Here is a 27,394-nt window from a genome sequence, read left to right on the forward strand (position 1 = left end):
ACCTCCACAAGTTAGTTGAGACGGTTATACTGAGGGGATTTTGGTTCTGTGCTTTGACCAGTAGCTCCCCGTCTCGCTTGGCATCGAAATTCAAAAACTTGCTGTAACCAAAAAGGGGAAAGATCGAAACTCGCAAGTAACATGTCCTCCAATTTGGAGCTCCGGTAAAGGAACAGAGCGACGACTCCTACGGCATGGATCTGCAACCCTTGAACAAATTTGGGGCCACGATGACTCTCCGGGTCTCGGATGTTGGGTGCTGGCTCCTCGGCTGATCATCGTCTTTATCATGGTCTCAGGCCAGATAATTAGGCCTCATGCCGATTCGGAAGGTACTCATGCCTCCCCCTGCCATGAACATCGCCCATGTAAGCCGTGATGTCCAGGTCCCGCCCACCCCTGCCAACTCGGGCTTCCGGACCGAGTGCACCAAGCCTTCCAGCGATGATTTCTTCGGCGTCTCCTTTGACGACACCGCCGAGAATAACTTACTCTCGCATGTACTGTTGGAAGTCTCGTTCGTCATCGTGGTCACTCGGGTTCTCCGATTTCTCCTCAAGCCTCTTCGTCAGCCTAGAATTGTCTCGGAGATCCTCGTGAGTATTTCATTCACCCTCCAGTTTCTTCCAACTTTATTCTATGTTTCTGCGATTTAAGGACTTGCGGTGACATTGGCAATTCAAGGAAAAGAAACAAGGATTATTAAATGAACCCAAAGCAACCGCTCACTTTGATTTTCCTCTTCCTTTTCTTTTTCTTTGCCTTTTGTCTCCTCCTTATTCTGAAGGGTGGAGTGCTCGTTGGACCCTCCGTTCTGGGCCACAATCGCAAGTTCGCAGAATATGCGTTTCCAGATAGTGCCAATTTCGTGGTACGAAACGTTGGTGCGATGGGTTTCATGTATTTCCTCTTCATGGCGGGCGTGAGAACGGACATGGCAATGGTGTGGAGGTCGGCGAAGAAACACGTGTACATAGCATTGACAGGCTTTTTCGTCCCCTGGTTCGTAGTGATAGGAATTGGTCTGTTCATGCGACGGTCCATGAGCGATGCTTATGGAGATTGGTTATCCATCGGAGTACTTGGTTCGTCCACGGCTATAACGGCATTCCCTGTTCTGTATCCCATCCTCAAGGAGCTGAATATTCTGAATTCTGAGGTAGGACGCTTGGCCTTATCGTCCGCAATAGTCGTCGATATGCTGGGAATCGTCGCCATCGTTATATTGGAAGCAACAGTCCAGGTAGAAAGCGGTTCCAACGATGGCCTGTGGTGCTTGGCTGCGGTGCTCCTAACGGTGGCCATCATGTACGTTGGCACTCGGGCTGCGGTTTCTCGGATCATTCGAAATACCCCAGAAGGCAAGCCCGTTGACCAAACTTACATCGTAGCGATCCTCGTGGGGGTGTTGGTCACGGGGTTCGTGACCGACTTCTTAGGCGTGGCCATCGGTAACGGGCCTCTGTGGCTGGGGTTGATGATTCCCGACGGCCCCCCGCTCGGGACAACTCTGGTGGAGCGGAGTGACACTATAATCATGGAGCTTCTCATGCCATTTTCCTTCATGTTCATCGGCCAGTCCACAGATTTGGCCGCGATGGGGAAGGCGTGGTCGGACCTGAAACCAATCTGTGCCATCGTTGCAATTGGGCACTTTACCAAAGTGGTGACGTGTCTTTTGTCCGGCCTCTTCATCCACATGCCCGTCGCGGATGGTCTTGCCCTCGGCCTCATCTTGACCCTCAGGGGTCAGGTTGATCTCTTGTTGTTCGTTCATTGGTTGCAAAAAAAGGTACACATCGCGCACGACGAACATAATCCAAATTTATTTGCGAGTATACACACGTATCATTCTTCACTTTTGCTCCTCGTCGGATTCCCGAACGAAATGCAGGTCATACAACCGCAGGTGTACACGATGATGGTCATGCTTTCAGTGTTGGTCACCGCAGTATCGACGCCATTGATCGGCATCCTGTACGATCCCACAAAGCCTTACATGGTGAACCGCAGGCGAACCATCCAACACACTCCTCCGTCCACAGAACTCGGGGTGGTCCTTAAAATCCACGACGAAGAAGATACGGCCAAGTTCATCAACTTCATAGAAGCCTCCAATCCCACTGTGAGCTCTCCGATCTCAATCTATGGTCTGCACCTTGTGGAGATAGTTGGTCGTGGGTACCCTAGGCTCCTCGACCACGAAAAGCTGGCGCAGTATTCTACGTACGCCATCTACGAGACCATCCACCAAGCCATGAAAGTGTACCAGGAAAGCAAGAGCGAGTGCATCAGCTACAAAGCCTACACGGCCATGTCCCCGAAGCGAACCATGTTTCGAGATATATGCGAGCTCGCCCTCATTAACAAGGCTACGTTGATCCTCCTCCCATACCACAAAAATCTCCCACAGAACCATCACAGAATTGTGCTCGTGAGTGCCGTGTTGGCCAACGCGCCGTGCTCCGTGGGCATACTCTTGGACAAGGGCCATTTTAGGAGCAACTCGATGCTCGCGGTCAACCCTACCGACTTCCAAGCACAGTTCCACCAATTAGTCCTCCTATTTTTAGGAGGCGCGGATGGTCGAGAAGCGCTTTATTACGCAGATCGGATGGTGGGGAACCAGAACGTGCGTCTCACCGTGGTCCGATTCCTTGCCTACGACGGGGAAGGGGACGATGAGATGGAGAAGAAACTGGACGACGGGGCGGTGACCTGGTTTTGGATGAAGAATGAGATGAACAGGAGGGTAAACTACAGGGAGGTGGAGGTGAGGAACGGCGAAGAGACGGTGGCCACGGTGCACGCGATGAACGACAACACGTTCGATCTCTGGATCGTGGGGAGGAAGCATGGCATAAACCCGGTGCTGCTGCGAGGGCTGGAGGATTGGAGCGAGAACAGTGAGCTGGGAGTGATGGGAGACTACGTGTCGTCCCTGTACTGCGATGCTGCGGCTTCGGTGCTGGTGGTCCAACAGCAAGTTCTGAGGGAGCAAAAGCATTGGCTTCGGCGTATGGGGGTTGGTGTGATGTAAGCACAGAACCTTAGGAGGAGCAACGGAGTCGTCAGTAGAGTCTTTAGTTCTTTTTCTTTTTCTTTTTTTGGATAGTTATTTTAGGAGGAAAAAGAACATCCAAAGCGGAAGAAGCATGGATTGCCTTCTTCTGCGGAAGAGACGTTGCTCGATCGATACATGCACGGCGGATGGTCTTTTTAAGTGCTGAAACTACAGTTGCATGTTCGATGGTTCCTTATATTTTTGCTTTTCTTATAGAAGAGAGATATATGATGTCTGGAAGAGCACCATGGCATAGCCTATTAATGAACTGTAATCGATTGTATCCATGCGAGTGCATCAATGAGAAGTCACCGGTCCGGTTCTTGGATGAATTCATAGACTTTGGTTCTTGGATGAATTCATAGACTTTTAGTTAATGGAAGGACTGCGATAGCATTGGCCGACCCCGGTGGGCCACGATTGGGTTTTCGTTCTTGTTTGGGCTTTGGGAGGGGACAAATTTGCGTTTTCAAATGGCCTTTTCTCCTGCATTTTGGGCTCGGATGGTTCATCAACTTTAAGGCCCTCTCCCTCTCCCTCTCCCTCTCCCTCTGTCTCTCCTTCTCTGTTTTGCATCGCAGAGAAGGGAAGGGCGAGATTGAATCGGGAAGGAGAGGCGAAGGAGAGAATTTGGGCAACCGTCGCCGTCGATCAGTCGCTGTGCCGTCGACCATGGAAGACGAGTCCTCGAACCCACTCCGTCGCATGTCCAGCCGGACTCGCAAGGTCGCTCCTAAGATGGTAGCTGCCCTCGCCAGCAGCGACAATCGAACTCAGGTCTCCCTCTCTCCCTCTCTCCATGGCATGTCATACCTTTGATTTTGAGCTCACGAACCCAGAACCAATTCGTTAATTTGTTGGAATCCCTTTTCGCTTCAGGCCATGCTTGCTCGGCTTGAAGCTTTGGAGAATGACAATGCCGGGACCGAAGTGGGAGATCTTAATGACGACGACGAAGCTTCCCTGGACGACGACGACGACGACGGTACTTTTCGTTCCTGGCCTGTACAGCATAGCCACCTCTCTTTCCTGGGTTCTCTCTGCTATGTTTATTCTTGTCTCGTTCCGAATTACTCTCCGCTCGCCAATGAAGTTTCTTTAGCATCATCCCATCATCCATCCGGCAGTAGAGTTCCTTATCCTCAGCGAAACCTCTTATTAGCCAAGTGTTGCCGGCTAAAGTAACATGGCTATCTCTTCTGGATGCTGGGCTGCGGGCCATCTAACTCGTAGCACTCTAGCTTACAAGCATTTCTCTCGAATCTGATACCATAGTTTAAGTCCATGATGACCTAGGGTACCTAGTGACCGGATATCTCTCTCTTCGATAAAGTTGCTTCCGAGTAGTTCGCCTAAAATTTTTGATGTTTTGATGTTCTTGTTTGTGTGAGCGTTCCACTTCATACATTTATTACCAGCCATTTGGACTGATTCTTCCCTCCCTCATTCTTTTAACGTCCTCGCCCCAAATCAAACCAATCCAATGATGAGTACCGCCTGCATCGTCAAGATTACCCTACTCCTACTCATCAATTATCACCAGACTTTGGGTGGCTTGCATTATTTAGCTCCTTTCCTTGTATGTGTTCCTTTCAGTGATCATGAGTTGTGCGATGTACATGTGTGCTTGGCTGGGCTAGGGAGAATTAGTCTTCAAAAACGGGAGAAATTGTGTAGAACTTCCATATTTTCATCCAAAACCAACTGCCTCCACTCCACTAGAAGCCGCCTGAATAATGATACTCAGACATCAATCCGTTTCTTTCAATTTGATTGCTCTCAATGTTCTTGCTGTATCCACCCTGTGAGTGGAGAAATGATTCTGCTCTTGTTTACTTTAATGATAACAAGGGTCAGTGCCTTTTCCTTCCTTCTTTACTGGTAGATGGAATTGTCACTCTGATATACATAGTTTCATCGGGAAGCATTAAGGAGATATATCAAACACCCTTTTCTTCATCAGGTCTTTAAGCTAGACCGTGTGAGGAAAGCAATCTTTTGGAATTGATTGTGCATGGTGGTTTTATGTGCATTAACACATGCAGGTGCATGTTAGAAACTATTTGCCTTTTTGGACCTTGGACCTCAGGTTATATGCACAAAAAGCAATCGAAGAGCACAAGACGCAAAACACGTCAAGCGAAAGCTCTTGAAAATGCCAGGAAAGCTCCTAGAACATTCCTTGAGCTCCTGCATGAGGTATAAGATTGAGGCAAATGCTTTTCCTTTTGTCTATTATCTTTATTAGTTTGAGTGTTTCTTTTTTTTCTTCCTCATGACGACATCCTTCTGAAAACAGGCAAACCTCGAGTCCTTGCCTCCTCATATTCCCTCATACTTAAGGGCAGCAGTTGGACCTCCAAGTTCTACCTCTCGTCGCCATTTTTGCACTGTTTGTGGGTTCACCGCCACTTATACATGTGTGAGGTGTGGGATGCGTTTCTGTTCTCGCCGATGCCAGAACATACATAACGATACCCGTTGTCTAAAATTTGTGGCCTGATCAGCTGGGAAACTTTCAGCACAAGTTTTGGCACTGAGCAGAGGACCTCTCTTAATTCAAATAGTTTCTCGGCAGGTTCAAATGCAGATTTGTCCCCTTTGTAGGCGTTTTTGTGACCAATGTATATTTTTTAAGTTGGATCTGATTAGCATGAGCGTTGGGTTGTCTGGTGCGACAAGGATTGTGAATGTTGAGGATGATTTTGGCTATGTAGATTTTCAGGGGGTAAATTGTCCCTGGATAACGTCACTTGCTTCATGTAGCCGGCGGTGAAAGCTTGCTACCGGTAGTACTTGCCACTCGACAGGTGGCACAGGCCAAATGTTTTCAGTGCTTTGTCTACCAGTGCATGTATCCGATGCCTACCAGTAAGTCAGCACTCAATCGTATACTGTACTGAAAATGATAATCTTGGAATATAATTTTCCAAATGGAGCCCGCTACAATTGGGAACTATGGCAAAGTGGTTGCTCGATGCAACCTCACAAGTTTCTAACTTATCCAATTAACATCGAATCGCGGGAAAAACAATGACGACCAATCTGGGAGAACAATCAATCATAGAACATAATGACTGGATTCGAGACATCAACAAATCCTGCAACTTTCCAAGTGTGACCGGCAATTGGTTTAACAGCGAGGTAGGTCTGGCGGGGGTGGTATCACGGATTGCAACTCCCCAACACCGTTCTCCACCAGGAAAGACATGGCCAGGCCTATGACCAGATGAGAGTCAAGGTGACAATGCATCAGCCACACTCCTGTAATGAACGACACGGGAAAGAGAAATGGTCAAATATGAGGTTGGGTTGTCTTTTTTGCACTTGCTTCTTCTGTATATGTATATTTATATTTTCTGGATTTATATATACCGGTTGCTTCATTCATTTTACCTGGATTGTCGGCTACGAATCTGATCGCTGCCCAACCACCTGGTGTGCTTCCAATCGTATTCCTCAATGGGGGATCGATGAGATTGAACTTGGGCGGATCATTTATTGGATCGAAGTTCCCAAATCCCGTCCCAACCACTGCGAAGGAATATCCATGAAGATGCATCGGGTGATCTTCTGTCGTAACGATGCTTGTATCTTGAAATACAAGTTGTACCCTGGAACCATATTTCAGCTTGTATAGCTTAGTTGCTTTTACGGGTTGCCATAGGCCCCGACTCACGTTGCCGGTGTAATTAAATGGAATTGGAGGAACGGGTGGAAAATCCGTTGTGAAGACTCCGGGAACTCCTTGATAGTAGGCTTGCATCAAGGAATTTGTTGTAGGAAAAACAAAAGAAATGTTGTTCACGCTGGCAGCGAACCGAGTCCCGTTGGGACCTTGACATCGAGGGCTGTTAGGATTGGAGCAATTCAAGAGTCCTAATCCTACAGTGAAAAGTAGGTTTTCGTCAATTTGAGTTGGGACGTTGATTTTCCCAGGACTCCTCAAGCTCGCTGTAAATGCAGTTGCGGTGGTTGTATCATTATAGGCAGGAAGTATTGGGAGAATTGGCCTGGAGGATTGTCCCTGCCCTCCGCTACCAGATGTCGATATGTATTGGAGAATTGCTGTGGTGGTGGTGTTATCAAAGGCAGCATTTTGAGCAGTGTCGTAGGCTCGTGCTGCCACGTAATAACGGCCCGGGGCCTGGTTAGCAGTAATGAGCACGTTGGTGGTTTGCCCCGGTCCTATCATAATGACATTGGTTGCGAAAGGCCTGGTGTAGGCGGCGTCGACGCCCACGACCGTCATTTGATGGTTTGCAACGGAGAAGAAGAGTTCTTGATTGAGTGCAGCATTGATGATCCTCAAGAGAATCGTCTCGCCTGGTATCGCTGGAAATACAGCGGTTCCTGCAATTTCGATGCACGGTCACATTGCTTATTTCACCATTTAATGAGTTATAAATAGAGCGGTGAAGTAGTTCGAATGGACCACCTTTGCTGGAGCATCTGTATAGATCTCCAGGTTGACCGTTGATGGTATACGCGTCGGATACATTTGGAGCAGCGCCTGTGAATAATGCTTGTTTGAGCACGTCCATTGGATTTCGGTCAAACCATTCACCTGTTCAAGGGTGCAAATAAAATCAATCATTTTATTGCTCAAACTTAGACAGAGATGGAATTTTCCATTGACTTTATCTCGATACAAATTGCCATGGAGTTATCAAAATTTACCAAGAAGTACAGGGAATTCTCGCTTGGGCATTGGGAAAGGATAATGCGAACCCAATTTGGGAAAGATTATGAGAGCTCCATAGACGGTGGCCCTAAGCCATTTGCTGTGAGCATGCCACCACAATGTTCCTTCTTGGTTTTGGATGGTGAACCGATATGTGTATGTTCCTCCAGGTTGGATGGGGCATTGCGTCACATATTCAGGTCCATCTGCCCATGGATTTCGTAATTGACGAACTCCGTGCCTAATGGTCAACAAGTCATGAGAAAAGTTACTTGAGTGATATGAGTTCCGTCCGTCCAAAAATCCAATGTATGCATAAAAATGTGTCACGCGAAAGAGTTTTGATGTAGCTTTTTTTCGCGACAGATTACCAATGCAGAGTGACGTTGTATCTGGCCCGATTTATGGCTGTGATGACCAGAGAATCTCCATCTCTCACCGCCAGGGTTGGGCCTGGGAATTGGCCATTGACTGTGATGGTGCTGTGGGTTCTGCATAGTCTCTTCACTGGCCTAGCTTGGATCTGTACCGATGCAATTAATCAAAACAAATTGACGAACAAAGGAATGCACAAAGCCCGTCATCTTGAGCAAGCCAAAAAATGCAAGAAAAGGGGCGCAAAAATAACATGTGGAGATCAGATAGAAATACCACAAACTCATGGAAGTGAACTTCAGCCACTGAGAAAGACACCGAGGACACAAGGAGTGTCGCGAACAAGAGGCAAGAACGCATGGAGAAATTAGCAAGATTGGGAGAGTCCATGGCTCTATCAGACAAGACTTGAACTGGAGGTGGGTATGCATTGAACTGATCAAGAGGACCTCCTTATTTATACATCATTTTGGGGAGGGAAAGGAAAGCCCACTGACGTTTTTCTTTACTACATTTTAACGAGTCAGTACAAACATAAGCAAAGACGTTAGCAAAATTAGGTTTTCGAGTCAGCAGAGAAAGCATAGATCGAAGGACATTTAGTCCAACCGCAAAGAGGATTTGTTACACCAACTAGCCCGATCAATTGATCCTTAAAATAAAAGAGATTCTATACTTGGGGTTAACGAATTTCGTTTTCTCGGATTAGACTTTGTGGCTGGGGCAGGTGCAAGATTTGATCATGCTCTCCCCTTAAGTCAGTAAAACCGCCGTACCGTTACCTGTGGGTGGGAGATAAACAATGACATGTCCCCACTTAGGGTTGAATCCCAAGAACCGAGATTAGTCAATTAAAATGCTAGACTAAACACCATACACCGTGTGGTTTCTGTCAATGGTAAAGAAAAAAGTTGGTTTCTCTCAGCGCTCTTATTCAATTATTAAAAGGTAAGGAACTAGTCTGACATTCGACATCAATGGTTAGCTCAACGATTCAACAGCACGTGGACCCCATCTGAGAGTTTCTTCGAGAGTTCTTTCGTAATTTAATGGCTCTTCTCTTTGGCGCTGTGAGCTGGAGTAATTTTACTGTAAGACAGCAGGAGCAGGTTCAGCGCTTGATCGGGTTTGGTCAACAAAGCAAAGAGACAAATGTAATTTATGCTTTAATGAAGGTGTCTAAAATCATAGCTTCAATAAATACACAGGAGAAGAGTTTATCACATCACTAACACCAGTCAAGAGTATAAACCTAGTGTTGTTCCTCATGAATTAGAATGCAAATATCTGTCTGGTGGAATGATACTTCCACTTGAAATGAACAAAAAGCTCGAGCAGCCAACTTACACAGCCCCAAAAGTACAATCGCTCTCTTTGGTCGTTTTAGCTTGAGAATGAACACTCCGTACTTGCAATAGAAAGGCCAATTAATACAAAAGAATCATTATGGTTCTTGTACGAGAAATGAATTAGCCTATTACCTTAAGGATATATATGATAACCAGTTTATTTCTAGATAGAACCTTTTTTTTTTTGTTCCCGAAATAAGTTTAAAATAGAAATCTATTTAGTAACGCAATTTCATTTTTTTTTTAATTTTTAGAACAAATTTTTTATCTTGAAATAGGTTTGGAATAGAAATGAAAAGTAAAAATTTTATATTTCGCTATTTAAAAATGAAAAATAAAAAAATTTCTCATTGGTTGCTCTCACTATTAGCCAACCGACCACCTGTCACTACCCACTGTCCAACACCGTCGCCCGAGAGAGAGAGAGAAATTTTGTGTTATTATTAAATGAATTTTTATTCCGTGAACAAAAATTTTGTACCATTATCAAATGCATTTTTTTTTTTAAGAAACTCATCCGGGGGGAATAGAATTAGAAGAATTTATTTTTAGGACAGAAATTGATTTTTAAAATAAAATGATTATTATTTGTGTCCTAAATTTCTGAAAGTTACATACATGAATGGTACAATGTGGTGTGATCCTGATGCCAACAATGTCTCTTTTCTGCTTTTGGTACACGTCCTGTTTTCAAACATCAATCAAGCCGATGATTCATGCCGACCACACTTCCCTAATTTTATTATTAGGGTCAACAGAAGCAGAAAAGGAGGCAGGTCTTGTAGGTCTACTCCCATGTTTTTCCGTAACTACTTAACTAACTAAAACATAGGTGCTTCTGTTTTATAATATGGTGAGAAGAAATACGTCAGCAGTGTTGAATTAGGTTTGATAGCAACTTCATTTGCTTCTAGTTCTTCCCTTATTTTAAGTAGGTAACGTCACCACTTACTTCAGTTGGATCAATAAATAATTGAGCTCCAGAGAACAAGCACCAACGGAGCATCTGGAAGACCCAATGGACAACAAAACGAGATTAGGGAGGCTCAAAACATATATGAAATTCTCAAACTTATTTAAGAGCCTATTTGGTAATCGGCCAAACAGTGCCAAATTTTATTATTTTGTTCTCGGGAGTAGTTTTGGAATGGAATAGTATCTGGTAAATTTGATTTCTAGAAATAACTTCCTTTTTTTTTTTTTTTGTTCTTGAAAGTAGATTTGAAACATAATTAAAAAAAGAAAAATGATTCTTGTTCTCGAGAACAATTCTAGAATCAAACCCATATTTTCTCTTATTCTTCCCTTTTCTTCTTCTTCATTATCTGCCACAGTTGCCATCTACTGTCATCTGCCACCTACTGTCGCTAGATGCTAGCAACCACTTCGGCAAGCTCGCTAGGTGAGGACAAGGTCCGGCGAGCTTGTTGAAGGCAAGCCTAGCCACCACCAATGACCAAGTGGGCCTCGCCTTTACCGAGGGCGAGCCTCGCCGGTGACCGAGCCAGCCTTGCCCAACCCCGGTGAGATTTGGCGAGCCTCACTGGGCTAGCTTAGCCTAGCCTCGACAAGGTTGGGCGAGCCTCGCCTAGATAACGGTGAGGCTCGATCGACAAGGGCTGGCAACGCTCCTATGAAGTCGCCGGTCTCCAAACTAGCAACCGGCCACTTGAAGAAGAAGAATAGGAGAGAGAAATGAAAAGAAGAAAAAAGGTAAAAAGTAATAAATTATTTAAATATTAAAAGAAAATTATTATGAGTAGAAATTTTAAGACGGTACCAAACGCAATTCTATTTCGAGAATATAAATTTTGAATAATTACCAAATAGTTTAAAATACTTACAAATTATTCCCGGAAGGAGAATTGTTATCAAACGCATCCTACATAAACATCCAATATCTTTGGTTATGCTGCATAGGCTGTTCATAGAATTCCTAAGGGGGCACATATCACATATAGTCGTTTCCCAAGAGCTTCCTATTGCCGATGACTTAGCATTTACAAAAGTATAAGAATTGGGCATCCAAAGAGGTACAATTACATCTTATCTTGATGATATCCGCGTCTAAAGTACACATTTTGAAATATAAAAAAGAAAAAAAGGGGAGACCGCACGGTTCGATTAAATTGATGAAATGATGTGCATTTATTCCAAAAAGAATATTTACACAACTTAACAACGAAAAAGGATGAAACGTCGCCCGAATAATATTGAAAGAATTGAAAGATGATCTGCCTGTGAAAATCTTTTGAAAAGAAGAAGGCATCAGAGCAATTTCAAGTTCATCTAGAATTACATAATCCAGCAAACTCTCAAACCACCCCGAGACTGCTCAAAAGGCTATGTCATCACCGACTGCAGTGATATCTTGACATCATGGGAGACCCCAAGGCATAATCAGAGATAATGTCCCTTGCAGCCCTTGACAACCAAGTCTCTGCTAAGATAGAAAATCTCTCATCCATGTGGAAGTGAATGGAATCCCGCTGAACACATTTCAAGTCTCACAAATGGCACTACAGAGACTGTTCAGATTTGTAAAATCTGCTGCTTTAGTGCTTTCAACGTTCTACATTTTGATTCACAAACAGAAAGAGTTTCAGAAAGAACTGCATGCTGACCACTTACTATTTTCCTAACCAGATGATTAGAATCCCAAGATTTCAATGCTCCAGAGATTCTATCACCAAGTTCTTTACTGCCTGAAGAGCACATAGTCTCTAAAATCTGGAAAACTCCCCCGGGCCTTCCCTTTTGCACTTCATTCCCCATGGACAGCAAAATGCCTTCCAGATTCTCTTCCTTATACTCCAACCTCCTAATCTGATTTCTCAACCATTTCATAATCTCTTCAAATGTACCACATAGAGATTGGATTGAATCTTGAACTGCACTGGATAGGGTCAAGACTGATAGATCCACAGATCCGCTCTTCTTTTTCTTCTTTCCAGATGGAACAGAAGTTCGGACACAAGACTGAATTAGAAGAACATGCCAAGACAATGGCTCTGTAATCAGCCGAACTAACATTTGAAAATCAGTAATGTGAAGAGATATCGGGGTACTCAGGAACTTAAGCCGCTCTAGTATACACTTCTTGAGTAGTGTGTCAACACCATGCCAACTACCAAACTTATGAGCCTCTTTCTCTTGCGAGTCAAATTCATTAGAATTCAACTTCCAAGCATTAGAGAAAACAGCAAAATTCACCCAGTCGATCATGTCCACACCAAATACCTGCCCAAGTTTAGGGATAGAATAAGAAGATAATGATGAAGCCAATAAGGGTTAGGTGAGATTTGTCTTTTCATTTTCTTTCAATAAAGGAAACAAAACACTTTGTCCTTGCCCTTCCAAGTTTAAGACAAGGATTACATATTTAGGTGTACTTGCAACATCTAAGAGTGCATGTTTTCTTAAGCATGAGGAGTGGCTGTCAGTTTTCACAAAGAATTATTTTGATGCCAGCATAAGGTACTGCTTCTCACAAGTAGCATAAGTGAAATTCTAAAGAAAGAATGTAATCATACCTCAGTTGATTTTAAACCTCTACACACTTCCCCAAGCACTCCCAATGCATCAGATAAATGATAACCCAAAATCTTTGCATAGTGTTCAAGCAGGAGCTTCATCTCTGATGAGACATTAGGATTTGATCCAGACCCATTCACTTCAACACCATCCTTGAAGGATACTGAAGCACTCTGGATAGAGAGATAAATCATCCGCGGAAGAAGGGCTTTCTTCTCAATCAGTGTCCGTGTGTTGGCTTCCCGTTTCTTCCTCTAGTTTAGTGGAAGAAAACCAAATTTTAGTCAGATTAAAAGGCAGAAAATGAACGCATGGATCATGCGAAAAGATCTTCATAGAAGACAGTTCAGCCAATAAGAATTCTATCTAGAAGAAAAGGACCAATGTAAAGAACACATCTAAGGATACAATGAAGAGAGCAACCAGAAATTATATGAGTTAACCTAAATGTCATCAATGGAGGAACTTTTTTAGATTCTAGAGTTATGCACTTCTGTCAACGAAATTACAGCGACCTGGGAGGAAGACTGGAAGTACATTTTAACAGGACTGTGAAATTTTAGTATGTGGAAGCAACAATGCTTCATGATGCCAACCACTTTTTCCCCGACAACACAGTTGATCTAAAGAAAAAAAAAGACAGTTGGGTAAGAACTATATGCCAAAAATCTACTTTCCTACTCCAGACAAAAAAGTTGGCATACCAGAAGATTTTTAGAGGAAACTAGGATAACGACGCCCAATGCAAGCCTATAGCTTGATAAGACAGAAAAGCAGATGATATTAGTTCTTTGCCAAGAATGGCCAGAACTTGGGATAGTGATACCCTATATATTTGGCATTTTATTATTCCAAAAGAAGGGAAAATGCCACCAATACAACCGAAATTTTATGGAAATCACGCTTTTCTTGAATGTAATTATAAATTTTTCAGATTTCCTTACAAAAGTGCGCACAAGGCACCTCTTGTGAATGGTTTTACTTTGGGGAAGAATTAATTTTGATATCTGAATCTGCGTGTTTACTCTTTTTTCTCAATATCATGAAAATATGAACTTACCGTCACTGGTTTAAGTAGCCCATATAATCCCAGCCTAAGGGGTTTGACTTCATTGTGCACCAATTTGGTCTATTAGGCTTCTAAGTCATGATATTGTGCAAAATTTCAGGCATATCAGAAAACCACCAAATGCTCCATTGCAGTACATTTCTCTAAACTCACATGTTTTTCATTGACCACATACCTTTTGTTTGGATAAAGGATTTCACTGATCACATCAAACTAATGGAGATCCTTATGGAAGATTGAATGCTTAGACTTTCCTAGAGTTGATGCCCACAGAATTTTCCAGCACACACAAATGAAGATACAATTGAATTTCTATTTGGTGTTTGCCACTCATCAAAAAACCAAACAAGCCAGAATCCTAAAAAATTCTTGTTTAAAAATGCCTCAAATCTGCAAAAGGTGCAGTTTCATGTTACATGAGATCTAACATCCTAACTCCTTCCACACATAGAAGCCTTTTGCTCATTATTGATTTTCTCATGGTGAAGCGAAAGCTCCTCATTATAAATCTATCAGTACTCTTCCAAAGAAGACAACTTTATCAACTAAAAGAAACATGGTGCTGATTTGGAAAAGATCTGCATCCAGATCTGTTAGCACTAAAAAAAGCATCTATGTAACCACGAATGTATGAACAATCATAAATCATATTTATCATTTGTCCCCTAAAATTCTAAAATCTGTGAATTACTAAGACCGTTTACTACAAAACTTCCACAGGTGATCAACCCTGAGCACTGTTGAAATATAATTACTTTGGGGATGCAAAAAATCTTTTCATATTCAATTTTCTATTGGTAAGTGAATTTATTACACTTACTGTTTTCAATGTTCTAAAAATGACCTTACAGTAGTTGGTTTAGTCAGTGCCCTAAAACAAAAATTCCAACCAAAGGGATCTCACTTTCTTGGGTCACACCATATGTCCATCATAATAACCTGCATAAATTGGTTATACAAACTTTTAAGACTGCCTGTGCCAAATAGGGCCATGCAGGCTTTTCCATGCACACCCCTCCAAGCCTGCCCATATGACCATTGAGTGGCTAGGCCAAAAAGCCACCACGCCCATGATCTGTTCTGATAGTTCTCGAATAACCATAGATTGCTTGACTAGAACATCACGATCAAGTCTATCTGAAGTATATGCTTTAGTTGGAGTGATAAAGCTAGATAATGCAATGGAAATCCATGGTTGTTAATGTTTGAGACTAAATTGTGCCACTTTTCCTGAGGCTCATGCTTGTCAAGTTTTCCCGTCCTCTCATATCAATTTTTTTTTTTTTTTTTTTAAATTTCATTACTGCTACTTATTAATGAACAAGTTATATCAGCAAATTTAGAACTAACTTCACATCAGCAAAAAAGCTGCAGTCTCATGTTATATCAGCTCTAGCATTTTGACTTTCCTTCCACAGCCCTGCCTACAGACCATCCTTTTTCCTATGGGGTTTCTCTTGGCTTTGTATACATTTAGCCACCCTCCACCTAATGGCTTAAGCTTCTCAATAGGATATTCTGACATGGTATTATAGCCAGCTTTCAATTGTAAATGCCCCACTTAATGTTTCATTTTGCATTGAATTTATAACAACTGCCAATCACTTTCTATGTTGTAAATCAAGTTTGTCACTACACATCCCCACTATCCTCATCCAAATTCCAAAAAAAAAAAAAAACTGACTTTCTCAACTGAAAGAAACATGGTAGCGATTTGGAAAAAATCTGCATCTAGTGATAATCTGTGACCTCTTCCATTAACTACAAAATTTCCCAAAGCGATCAACCAAAGCTTGAGGAAAGACTGAGTTTGGCACATTTCAGCAATAAAGATCCATCTCTGACGACCATATTTAGCATGGCTATATATAAAACATGAACATGCATTTTCTGTCTGCTAGCAAGTTTTTATTGATCATACATAGAGCTTCAAATCCAGAATATCAAACAACACTTTGCAAGCAAGATCACATAAATGCGCGTTATCTATAGAGATGGAGCAATTAATAAAGTTGTAACTTTGATATATAAAGGAAAGTTCTCAGATACATTTACTTGAGATAATACAGTTGAAACTTATTTAATGGTCGGCAGATTGAAGAGATGCTGCATGGAAACTTTCATAAACAAGCATGATGCCTCCTCCACCAAAAAAATATTGAGGAACAGCAAGTACGTGAAAAAAACACTCAACAAGGATTCACTCACTGAAGAGATTAACTATTTAGCCACAAAAAGAGATATGCCATCCACCTTTAATTAAGAGTAGTGATTATTCATAAAAGGAAATTGCATAAGAACAGGTTTAGAATATATTCATACCAAGTTGTCTTTGGGAAAATGGGAAATCTCCTCAACTGACCTGACAAAAAGTTGACAACTTGAATTCAGCTCAACTTACTCAAAAGGAAGGAGGATATCTTTGTAAATTAAAAGGAAACATGTGCACAGTCAAGAAGCACATGAAAGTATCTTCTGCAGAATAAATAGCAAATTTGATGAGAACATTATGAATATCGACTGACCTAAAAGATAATTTTCCTCAGGTGTTGGCGTCCACCAAGGCCGAGACTCTAAATCTTCATTAAAGGTCAAAGACTTCAATCCAATCTCATTTGAGAGCTCAACAAAATGCACCCCATATTTTAAATTCTCAAGAATACACTGAATAAGAGAGTAAAAATAGTCAAATTTCATTAGAGGTCAAAGTATTAGATCCAACCTCACTTGAGAGCTGGACAAAATGCATTCCACCTTTCAGGTTCTCAAAATATATGGAATAAGAAAGTCATGATGAATGACTTCAAAGCATTCACAAACAACAACAACCCAACAAATTGCACTAGGGCTGTACCTCCTCTTCATCAATGTTACCAGCATTTTGCTTTAACTCCAAAATTGCTGATTCAATCCTGGCAAGTAAGTACTGATTGGAGTTTTGCAACCTTTCCTTGAACTGCACAAATTCAATCGCCTGAAATACAATGTCCATCTAATGTAAATCAAGGAATTCTCCATCAACAGGCAACAGTGCCTAGTCTCAGAATTGAAGAGGCATAACAAGGTATTCGAATGTTTACACGTGTGCATGTCATCGGAAACTACGACATAGTACATAACATATATGACCTTGAAAATAAGTCACAAAGAAATCATTTTTACATCGTTTAAATTGCATATGCAACAGCAATCATTCATGTGACTTCCACCCTAGCTTAACTGCTTCAGTAAACATCACAATCACCAGATCAAAATTCAAAGTCAAAGAACAAAGATCAGACCAACAGATCACACATAGAAGTGAACAGAAAAAAGAATATTTATCCGTTTAATCAATCTTTGAAGCAGGCAAAGCATCAAAATATGGAATTAATATAAGGATGACTATAAATGAATATCACTCACAACAGAACTCACATCAACATAGTAAGGACTCCTTAAACACTCCTTAAACATCATTCTGAGCAAATAAATCAGACACAAGCAACAGTTAGAGCAGAAAGGATCAGTTTACAATAGCATGCTTTAAGCAGTGACAGATCATATGTTGTCAGGGATCTTTACATTGCAAACTTCTTAATTTTTATTAATTCAAATTCTATTCTCTTCCACTTAAAGTTCGTTAACTAATAGAACCTAGTGGACAAAAATCATCTGCAAAGCTGTATGCTCACTTGAGGAGCCTTCTGGAACCGACACTGGTTAGTACATGAGAGAGTGCTCGCAAAAAAAAAATTAAAAAAAGTACCAACAGTGAGTGGAAGCTTCATTCAATTGACCCTAACCACCACATGCAACCAGGACCATTCTCATCTAGGAACACTAAAGAGCCTATTTGATGGAGACATGTAAGAAGAAATAAGGGATAAATTAGATTTCATCTAATCATTTCTTGACTTAGTATGAGAACCAGTAGGTCCATGAACATCTGCCAAACCATTTTATAAATATGTTGCCTGCCAGTGGAACCACCAAGCTCCTCCTCAGCACTCCCGCTTTTGGGTGAAAACTTAACATTTCTATTCAGGACCAACATCAGCAAATTCATTGAAGATATTTCTACTTATCTGGGCTAGGCTAAACTCAAACAAAATAAGCAGAAACAAGTTTCTCCTCATTTTGATTATTTGCCAACAAAAAACCAGCAGTCATGCAAAGAGCGCCCGCAAGACCCAGAGGTGCAGAAGCAAACCTTAAATGATTGCCGATTAATGTGTCCTAATGTGTGGCCCCACCCACCACCCAGGAGGGAGGGAGGGAGGGGGGGGTGTGGGGGAGAGAGAGAGAGAGCTCCATACAATCTCACAAAGAAATACACATACACTCAAGCAAGAAGAAACGCATTCTAATCTATACAAACTACTCATTCAAAGTAATTCATTGTTGCAGTGAAATTGGAACTCCTTATTGAGTAAGATATTGCAAAAGTTAAAACATACTTTTGAGTAATTTCTGTGGCGATATGCAAGAAATGTTAAATCTGCCGATTCTTTAAAATGATCATCCATAAACTTGAGATAGTCCCTCAATAGAGTATTAAGATCCATCCAAAGAAGGGAACCCAACATCTGGGGAAGAATGTTGTGGGAAACAGTTTCCAGCAAGATGTTCTTAACTTCCAAAGACTTGTACCTAACCATAAAGCAAGATGACTTTTCAGAATTGACAAAGGAAGGAGTATTGCACTCGTTTTCAAATGCAAGATAAACAGAAGCTGCTTTGATTAAGAAATGAGTCATTAACTTGTCAAGACCTACCAGTCATATGCCAATGAAATGGCACCCAAGTGAGAATACAAGTGCACTAATAAGATCTTGTACTGCGAGACATGCCTGCAAGCATAACAAATTCAAGTTATATCCAGGTAAGAGCATCGAGACTTCAATTATCATACATTTCCCAGGACGACAATTGGTGAAAATTTCAAACCATGGTTTGGCCTATGCAAAAACTAAATGACTTATTAATAATAAATCTGTGCCATAGAAGAACATTTGCTTTCTTATATGTAACAAGAACATCATGGACAAGCACATGGCTTCAATAACAAATCAAAAGCAAGAGCAAGCAACATGCTTTTGAGCCTATGTGCTTCAACAGGAGATGTAAAATTGAGGAACTTAGAACATTTAAATTTGAAACTACACTTCAGAGGCAGGTCATGATGAATTTGAAATCACATGGAGACAGATCCAGAAAACATTTTTCAATCAGAAATTATCACATTGAGACATCTGAAACTTGTAGACATAACAGTCGGATGAGTGTAAACAAACCGCAGCAGTCTCCACCCCTACAGCATACTGCTGCGATCACAAGTATACTATATCTGTGGATCCAAGGAAGACCTTCATATTTTATATGCATTAGGTACGAACAGCCTCCCACCCCAAAAATGTCTGGTCAAAAGGATTATACAAGCAAGTCGAGTGCCAGCTTGACTCGAACCTCTTCACTAGGAATAAGGAATCCCACACTAAAAATAGACCTGAGGCTACACCAACACTGCAGGCAGGTGACCAATCCAAAGTTTACTAAGGACATCACTGATCCACAGCTGAAACAAGTACTACTTTTTGATGAGAGATGAATGACAAATGAGAGTTCACAATTGGGATACTTTGTCAACACAAAATATCTGAATTAACAAGGGATAAGTCATCATAAGATTGGTTTTTTCTTGGGATAACATGAAGTTGGATGGTTAGCACGAAATGGAAAATTTAATGTGATTAGACTCATAAGGCTACTATCAAAGTTTCCACTAACATTTTTTGCTAATTTTCTCCACACATATAAAAGCCTATTTCCACAAATATTTTTCCTCACATTTCCTTGATTCAAGGGCCATTTTAACACTGCTCCTCACTAAATCAACCAATCTCTATCTTACACTTTGAAAAGGCAATTAAGCATGTATTCTTTATATTCTCATTTGAAAATTAAATAACCACAAATATATCAGCAACAACTGCAAAACAATTTAGCCAGAGGCTCCATGAAAAGCCAACACGTAGTGGCTGTTGCCAATACATCCTGCCACTTCACTCTCTTCTCACAAAAAAAAAAAAAAAAAAAAGATCAATCACTAACTGTGATTACAATGCTTACAGCCAATAGGAATCCTTGACATGTTTATACAACTAAAATCTCCCATATGAATTCAGGTATACCTCACCTATACTTCTCATGCACAACTAAGGGTACGGAACCATCTTTACGTAAAGGCAAATGCAAATTTAAAGAACATTTACATGGGAGGGGAAAAAAAAAGCTGAATAGTTTGGAACCACTTTGAAGACACAGCATGGCAAGAAAGTAAAAGCACATAAATTTTACCTTCGGATGGTTAATCCAAACTCTAAAACCATAATTGCCTCCAGGATGAAGCCAAAATATTGTGTACGCCAGAATAACTATGTCAAAAGGAAAAATTGTAGATGTTACCACTGTATAATGTGAATAAAATCACCAGTCACTGGTACATGACCATCAAATCCATTTGGATTACATATATCGGCATTTGTCAAGTAACTTCAAATATACAGTTAAGAAATGGATATCCGCACCTGTTCAAGCAACACTGTGCATCACGACAGAAATTACAACTTAAGTTTTTCTTGAAAAGATTCAGATATCTCATTGATCACCTTAACCAATAAATAGAGAATGCCTAACAAACATAGTACCACCCATTCCATTCATTGCCGGAGACTAGAGACTAACAATCCCAATCATTGAACTGTCATGTAGCCACGATGATAACTTAAAACACACAGCTACCTAGCATACAAAACCAAAGAACCATTTAGAGTTAGCCGCTGGCTAAAACTAAACAATTGTGGTTGTTCAACTTTATGCGATGCTTGCAGTTTTAATAACTCTATCAAATTCACTAATTAGATTTATAAAGGCAAATAAGCAGAGAATCCAATATCCGGCATCTCAATTGTTGAAAACACAAATATCTTTGTGCCAGTCCCGCCTGTATCAAATTTATTATTAGAGCAACTAGGTGTCACAAATAGTTCCTCAAGGGAGGACGTCATCCTACATAGTTCCAATCAATGAAATAAACTCCAATCTTGACTCCAATCATTTTTGTTCAAGTATCCCACTCTGTTAAGCAGATTTTTGGACAAAGATAAAGAGAAAGTAAACGTGCATGATAAACTCAACAGTTAAGACCCACCACAAGACAAAGATTCTAATTTCCGCAGTGTCTGCTTCTTCTATGTATGAAAAAAAATCTTATGCAATTGAGGAAGGTGCTCCCCACATTCTTTAGCTTAAGAAAGCAGAACAAATTTTATATGCCACAATGAAATGAAATCTTTCATATCTTATTTGATTGAACATGTCAACCGAACATGCGGACCTCCAAAATGGGTTAATTTGTCAACATAAAATACCTGAATTAACACATTACACGCCATTGATAAAAGCTCTTCGCCATGCATGCTCTCTTGTGGATCCAAGTCCTTTGAAAGAGGAAGATTCTTACAGAACATCTCTACCATCTTTACTGCAAGATCCTCGAGTCCTGGAAAGATCAGGTAAAGTTAGCTTTGAACCAGCCACTAATTGTTTGAATAAAACAACTCATCTGCAAAAAAATTCCGTTGTTAAGGCACTCATTGATCAACAGAGAAAGCTCTATGACATTTGGGAAGTTCAAACTTTATTCACATCCCCAGACATACAAATGAATATGCTCCATGTATCACTGTACAAAATTTTAATAACATCTGGCATATAGACCAGACAAAGGGAATGCTGGGGAAAAAAAAGTAACATGACTAATCACAAACATATAAAATAAGACTATGCTGGACGCACCACCCACAGTGAGCCCGTATATGTTTCCCACTAATTGTTGAAACTTAAATACGGTAATTGACAACCCCAATGCTTTCGCTGGCACTTGAGAAATGGTTGAAGAGCTTTCGATCAATTTCTTAAACAGCTCCATCTTTCTATCTGATGATAAGACTTGAACAAACACCTCGACATCAGAAGTGAAGCATGCTAAGTGGCCAAACCTGTCACAGAGACAAATAAAATGGCAGAGAAGAAATGGCCACACCATAAGCAATAAATCTACAAACAAAAATGTGTAAACCAAAACCCATTTCTTTAAATCTTCTGAACTGATGACAGAATTAATGATTATTTTGAACTTCGCAGCATTCATACTGTCTAAAGTCATCACACGAACAAAGCCATTTTAAAACAATACAAGGTAGTAAAATACCTAAAAAATATTGCATCAGATCCTCCATTAACTTTTGCTCATCTCCTTTGCCATATAAGTGCTTTCTTCTTTCAATCTCCAGATTGCCAAGGTATGGACATCTTACAATATCATTTCCAAGGTTCTCTTGCAACTTATGCACAAAAGTTGATGCTCTTGTTATACGAGAATCAAACTGCGAATCCAAATTGCATCATTTGATGCATGAACACTAGTTGAAGTTCACAATTCAACAACACCAACAACAATAACAACAACAATAACAACAGTAATCCAGATTTCATTATTAAGAGGAACAAGCAAGTACCACTTCATCTGTCAAGGGAATTGATCTGCAGTCTGCAAATTTAATAGCATCGATCCTATTTTCAATTGGTTCATTGCCCTGGGTCGGGTCATCCTCCAGCAAACAATCTAGATAATGTTGCAGACATTCCCAGTCATCAGGGCTGCCAGAATACACAGACAAGATCAACGGCTATAAGTATATGTAAGGAGGATAGCTTGCTAATGAGATTGATTTTCCCTTAAACACGCAATTACTTTCACAATGATTTTCAAATAATAAAAAAAGAACTTCAGTGAAAAATGCTAGAGGACCAGGCTTCAGTTAAAGCCATTAACACCAATTGTCATCGTCATGGAGGCAAGCCTTCCTGATTTGAGGAAAAAGAACAGAGCGCTACTGGAAAGAAAAGGGCTGCCAAAATTTAGACAAGAAAATCTAGGTGAAAAGCCAGACAATAGAAGTAGTGGAGTAAAAGAACAAGTATTTAACTGCACCTAAATTAGTAAGATCCATTCACATTTACACATTATATCAATAAGATATGACAGGCCACAACTTAAAGTTAAGAAACAGGTCTTTCAGTCATTTGCATAACTTAAGGATAAAAAGGAATAACACATTGCTGCTAGGTCAAACTGCAAGAAAAAGGGCCAAACAAAAAGAAAAAACCTTCGAGAAAATGGAAGAAAAAAATCTTACAGGCTCAGAATAAGCAAGGATTTTTATCACTACAATCACATAAAATAACTCCCAATAAATGCATGTACACAGCCACAGAGACTTTCCCTTCTCGCAGGTAGATAGAAAACCGCAAATTTGTTACTGGAAGTAAAGATACAGTGTCTTATTTAACATAAAAGCAAATGCCAAACACCAATCCGAAGCTGAATTACTGGGATGTGATAATTGAACTTGTTTTGAAATTAATACTGGTTCAGTCATACCATGACTCTAAGATCTTCTCATACACATCGGCCGCAGCTTTATAGTCACCTGTCCGAGCAAGAAGTCTCCCCTGTCAACTTAAAGACAGAGCAAGATGGTAAGAAGGCAAATGAATAACACATGGGTGGCAAACTCAATTGACGTTAGCAAGTTCTACAAACACAGTGAAAGACCTCCTTCAAAGCATCAATACGCATAGATACGATTTCAAGAGATTTAAATTTTTCCTCTTTCACCTCTATTCTCTCTATGTCCCAGCACTCAAAAGGAAAGTGATCAACAGAGGGATTCTGGGAAAAACACAACGAAAAATAAACCCAAGCATAAATCAGCTTTATGTGTACGTAGATCTTCATCAGACTTATTAAAGTGATTTCCACCTTGTTCACAAGTTTTAAGTTTCTATCTAAGAAAGTGGCTGCAGAGAACCTGATTTCTGCAATGTACATGCCATGTGACATGTTTATGAAGCATGATGAATTACATACTTAGAGCTCCTTTCCATCTCCTCTCTGCAGTTTGACATTACAATAGAATAAACTATCCTCCTCTGTTTCCTAGAATTCTCTCACCATCTTTTCTTCTGATCTCACAAAAACAGATTTCTCATTTGTGTGTGTCACCAACACATGCACACACGCACACGCAAAGCATGACAAAGCACCTAGGAACCACTGGAAAAAGCCCTGCTGTGCTGAACGGTGCAAATTTTGTCCAACTTCCTCCACAAATGTGTCCAGGCGGCTTTTCAGGTGCCCCATTGACACTGCTATCCAAGCCTCCAAGGAGTAAAGAAGTGCCTCAACTAACAAAGTTTGGACTATCACAGTATGGCTCTTTCTCATGGAAATGATTTTCTTTCAATCAGTAAGACTTTCTTATGGAGAGATGAACATGAAGAACTATATCTTTCGAATATTCTCAAGAATCAATGTGCAACTTGACATGAACTAGCAACAGTAAACTGTTATCTGGAAAAATTCTCCTCCAAAATGTTCACTTGTCCTTTCTCAATAAAATCATAGTCAAGCCTCTTAAAAAAATCCAAACTTGACATGAAGACTCGAGAAAAGTTGAATAGAACTAATTTCAGAAAATAGTTGCATAGAAGAACATTTTTGGAAACGGTATAGCGGAGGGACGGTGGGGGTTCAATTTCTTATCATTCTCATCATACTGGAGCCACTCCTACCTCTAAAGTCAATGATGCAAGGATTTTCTCCTTTCACTCCTCTAAGAGTCATTTAGTATATTTCATCAATATTATAGCCTTGTGCCAAATAAAGCTCTACAAGAGGTAAGTTCAGGAGGTTAGAAAGCTGTCTAGAGTACCTGTATACGTAGCTTATCAACTTCAACCATCAGAAGTGATCCCAAATTTCCTGACAGGATTTCAAGAGCATGACTATACTTATCTTGCTGTTCCAACAAAGAGATGTAGACCATAAGAGCTGCCATGAGATTAAAGTTAGTATTAGGGAAGCAAATACATATTCAAGGTATGGCAGACCCATAAGAAATACCTTCTGGTTCATGCAAGCTATGGGTAGCAACATGCTTCTTAAGCAAGCCCTCTGCTAACAGCAACAGCTTCTCTCCGCCATTGCCACAAAGAACCTGTAAGAAGAGGTCCTCGTATACATTCAGAAAGATAAGAATTATCCTAAATACACACTCACAGCCACCTAAAGAGGCTGGTTTCAAGAAAGCAAATCTTCAGAGATCCTTATAAAGCAAGTACATCTTAGAACTCTTTTTCCGTATCGGCTTTCATAGTCAAATCCAGACAAGGTGAGGAGTTTGCATCTCTTTCAGTATATAGAGTTCTTTTATACGTACAAAGTTCCCGAAAGAGTAGTATGGCCACTTATTGTAAGTTTTCGGCAATGAAAACCTAACTATTGCATGGACATATATATGTTGTCAAGTTCTTCCCAATGTTGCCAAAGAAATTATACATGAGCTAAAGCAACCTTTGGTTATGGGTGACAACTTCAAAAGTCAACTTATGCAGATGAATGATGCCCTACCAAGCCCATAATTCTTGCTCAGTAAACCCTACTATAACCCAAGTTAGATTGGTACATGCATAAGAAGCAGTCCCAATCATTCCCGTCCAAGGACAGCAAAGGAGAAGAACGCAAATACTTAGTTTTAAATAATCTAAAACCCCCATTGTCTGAATAATTTATGATAAGTGATAGGCCAATAGTGGACTAAGAGTCATATTCCAAACACCTTATATTAATAGACCATCCAATTAAATTACAAGATCAGTCATGTTCAGAAGCAAGCAAACTTTATTGATTCCCTAGCAGACCTTGTGTTCAAAAGTTTGTTCAAGCTATAGGAATTTCAAAATTTGGAGCCCACCGTTTGCTTTTGTACCACTTCTCTAGCCTGTTTCTTTTTCCTACTCTGGGTTGGAAATAGATGCAAATAATATCACCTGCCAGATAAGTAATGTTGCAGGAAAGTAGACTAATGTCCATGAATATACGTAAATATCTACAGGGGGAGAGGAGAAAATTTCAAAACCTGCAGTTGGACGCTACAAACAGCCCAGAGCAAGAATCGTTCTTCACTGGCTATTTTGTACATTTTGATAGCTGTCTGTAATAAGGCAGGACAGCAGAAGTAAAGATTGGCCAGTGAGTGCACGTAGAAGCAGATAGAGTGATCTGAGAATGCAAAATTCAGAATAATGAAAAGAAAAACCTGTTGTTGCTTCACAAATGAGCTTTCGCGAACATAGCAGTTGAAAAGCCCCATCATAAGGTCTAAATTAGTTGGGAATTTCGCAGCGGCATGTTCATAACAGCTAGTAGCCAGCTCCGCTGATAGAATAACAAAGAAGTTAGGCACTGCAGGAGGCACCGTATAGTTCTAATAGCATGAGCATGTATGTAGGAAGTTTGAAATACTGACAGTGACCGAGCCGCTGGAAGACAATTTGTAAAGTACTGAGAGTGAGATCATCCATCAACGCGGAGTCATTGGAATGTAGCAGCTCTTTCGCACTCAAGCAAACAGACAAGGCTTCTTCCGGCTTTCCCATCCTCTCCAGAACGAGAGCTTTAAGAGACTGCACAACGCCATGTGTTATTCACTAAAAACCGAGAGCAACTCCGGCAGATACAGAGAAGAAACAAGGAAAAGAGAATCCATAAGGCAGTCACGACACTGTCGTCCGAGCTGCCGGAGCTCCCACATTGCTTCACCGCGTAACGAACTCTATTTGCGAGCGGAAAGCCCTGATGGACTGCGCATTCTCTAAGTTCGAAAACCTTACGCCGATGATTGAGATCGGCTAAAAAAAGAAAAGAATCAAAGTCTGGAAACAGGACGAGGGCAGAACGAGAATCGATATCCGAAATATCGGAAAGCGCGATTCCCGCGGTGCGAAAGGAGCGATCAGGGCGAGAGGAAGGGGAAATGAATCCCGGACGGCTCGACAAGCAAAGACGAAGGCTCAAAAGAGAAGAAGGAAGAGGAGCGAATGGGGGACATAGCGATGGGATCTTACGAGGACGTAAGGAGAATTGGGGAACTTCCCGAGGAGCGAAGAGACGAGCTTGAGAGCAGTCTTGAACTGACGAGAATCGATGGCGTCCCATATCGGCCGGACTCGCCGCTCCGGTATCCCGCCGGCAAGGCCGAACTTGGAGGCCATGGCGATGAGCGAGCTAAAGCGCAGCAGCGACCTGCTGGGGTTTAAGCTTTAGGGTTTCGCTCCCCACTCCAGAGTAAAACACAGTAGTAAGGCAACTCCGCCTTCTTCCCAATATTTTTGCTTTTTACCCCCTTTTTTTTTTTTTTTTTCTTTGCTTT

At 41.0% G+C, this 27,394-nt stretch overlaps 4 protein-coding genes across 4 annotated transcripts; 2 read left to right on the top strand and 2 right to left on the bottom strand.

Annotated features, from left to right (window-relative positions):
• The first annotated feature begins 317 nt into the window (after nt 1-317).
• Nucleotides 318-3,186, top strand: LOC104435751 (cation/H(+) antiporter 24). Its single transcript, XM_039307242.1, has 2 exons — nt 318-596; nt 788-3,186. The coding sequence occupies exons 1-2, from the start codon at nt 318-320 to the stop codon at nt 3,038-3,040; spliced, it is 2,532 nt and encodes an 843-aa protein (XP_039163176.1). The 3' UTR covers nt 3,041-3,186.
• Nucleotides 3,187-3,606: 420 nt separating this feature from the next.
• Nucleotides 3,607-5,889, top strand: LOC104434118 (SWR1 complex subunit 6). Its single transcript, XM_010047083.3, has 4 exons — nt 3,607-3,841; nt 3,944-4,049; nt 5,154-5,263; nt 5,364-5,889. The coding sequence occupies exons 1-4, from the start codon at nt 3,737-3,739 to the stop codon at nt 5,565-5,567; spliced, it is 525 nt and encodes a 174-aa protein (XP_010045385.1). The 5' UTR covers nt 3,607-3,736; the 3' UTR covers nt 5,568-5,889.
• A 65-nt stretch (nt 5,890-5,954) lies between these two features.
• Nucleotides 5,955-8,563, bottom strand: LOC104434119 (laccase-3). Its single transcript, XM_010047084.3, has 6 exons — nt 8,400-8,563; nt 8,120-8,271; nt 7,745-7,989; nt 7,503-7,631; nt 6,461-7,417; nt 5,955-6,328 (listed from the first exon to the last, which is right to left on the bottom strand). The coding sequence occupies exons 1-6, from the start codon at nt 8,511-8,513 to the stop codon at nt 6,198-6,200; spliced, it is 1,728 nt and encodes a 575-aa protein (XP_010045386.1). The 5' UTR covers nt 8,514-8,563; the 3' UTR covers nt 5,955-6,197.
• A 3,028-nt stretch (nt 8,564-11,591) lies between these two features.
• Nucleotides 11,592-27,322, bottom strand: LOC104434120 (N-terminal acetyltransferase B complex auxiliary subunit NAA25). Its single transcript, XM_039306409.1, has 19 exons — nt 27,090-27,322; nt 26,492-26,648; nt 26,282-26,400; nt 26,102-26,176; nt 25,087-25,180; nt 24,896-25,014; nt 23,563-23,633; nt 22,637-22,778; nt 22,331-22,504; nt 21,915-22,119; nt 21,488-21,618; nt 20,415-20,491; nt 18,833-18,907; nt 18,515-18,707; nt 16,930-17,049; nt 16,597-16,739; nt 16,398-16,437; nt 13,006-13,260; nt 11,592-12,712 (listed from the first exon to the last, which is right to left on the bottom strand). The coding sequence occupies exons 1-19, from the start codon at nt 27,234-27,236 to the stop codon at nt 12,005-12,007; spliced, it is 3,045 nt and encodes a 1,014-aa protein (XP_039162343.1). The 5' UTR covers nt 27,237-27,322; the 3' UTR covers nt 11,592-12,004.
• Between the last annotated feature and the right edge of the window lie 72 nt (nt 27,323-27,394).

This window comes from Eucalyptus grandis, chromosome 2 (genome assembly GCF_016545825.1).
Source record: "Eucalyptus grandis isolate ANBG69807.140 chromosome 2, ASM1654582v1, whole genome shotgun sequence".
NCBI classification, from domain to species: Eukaryota; Viridiplantae; Streptophyta; class Magnoliopsida; order Myrtales; family Myrtaceae; genus Eucalyptus; species Eucalyptus grandis.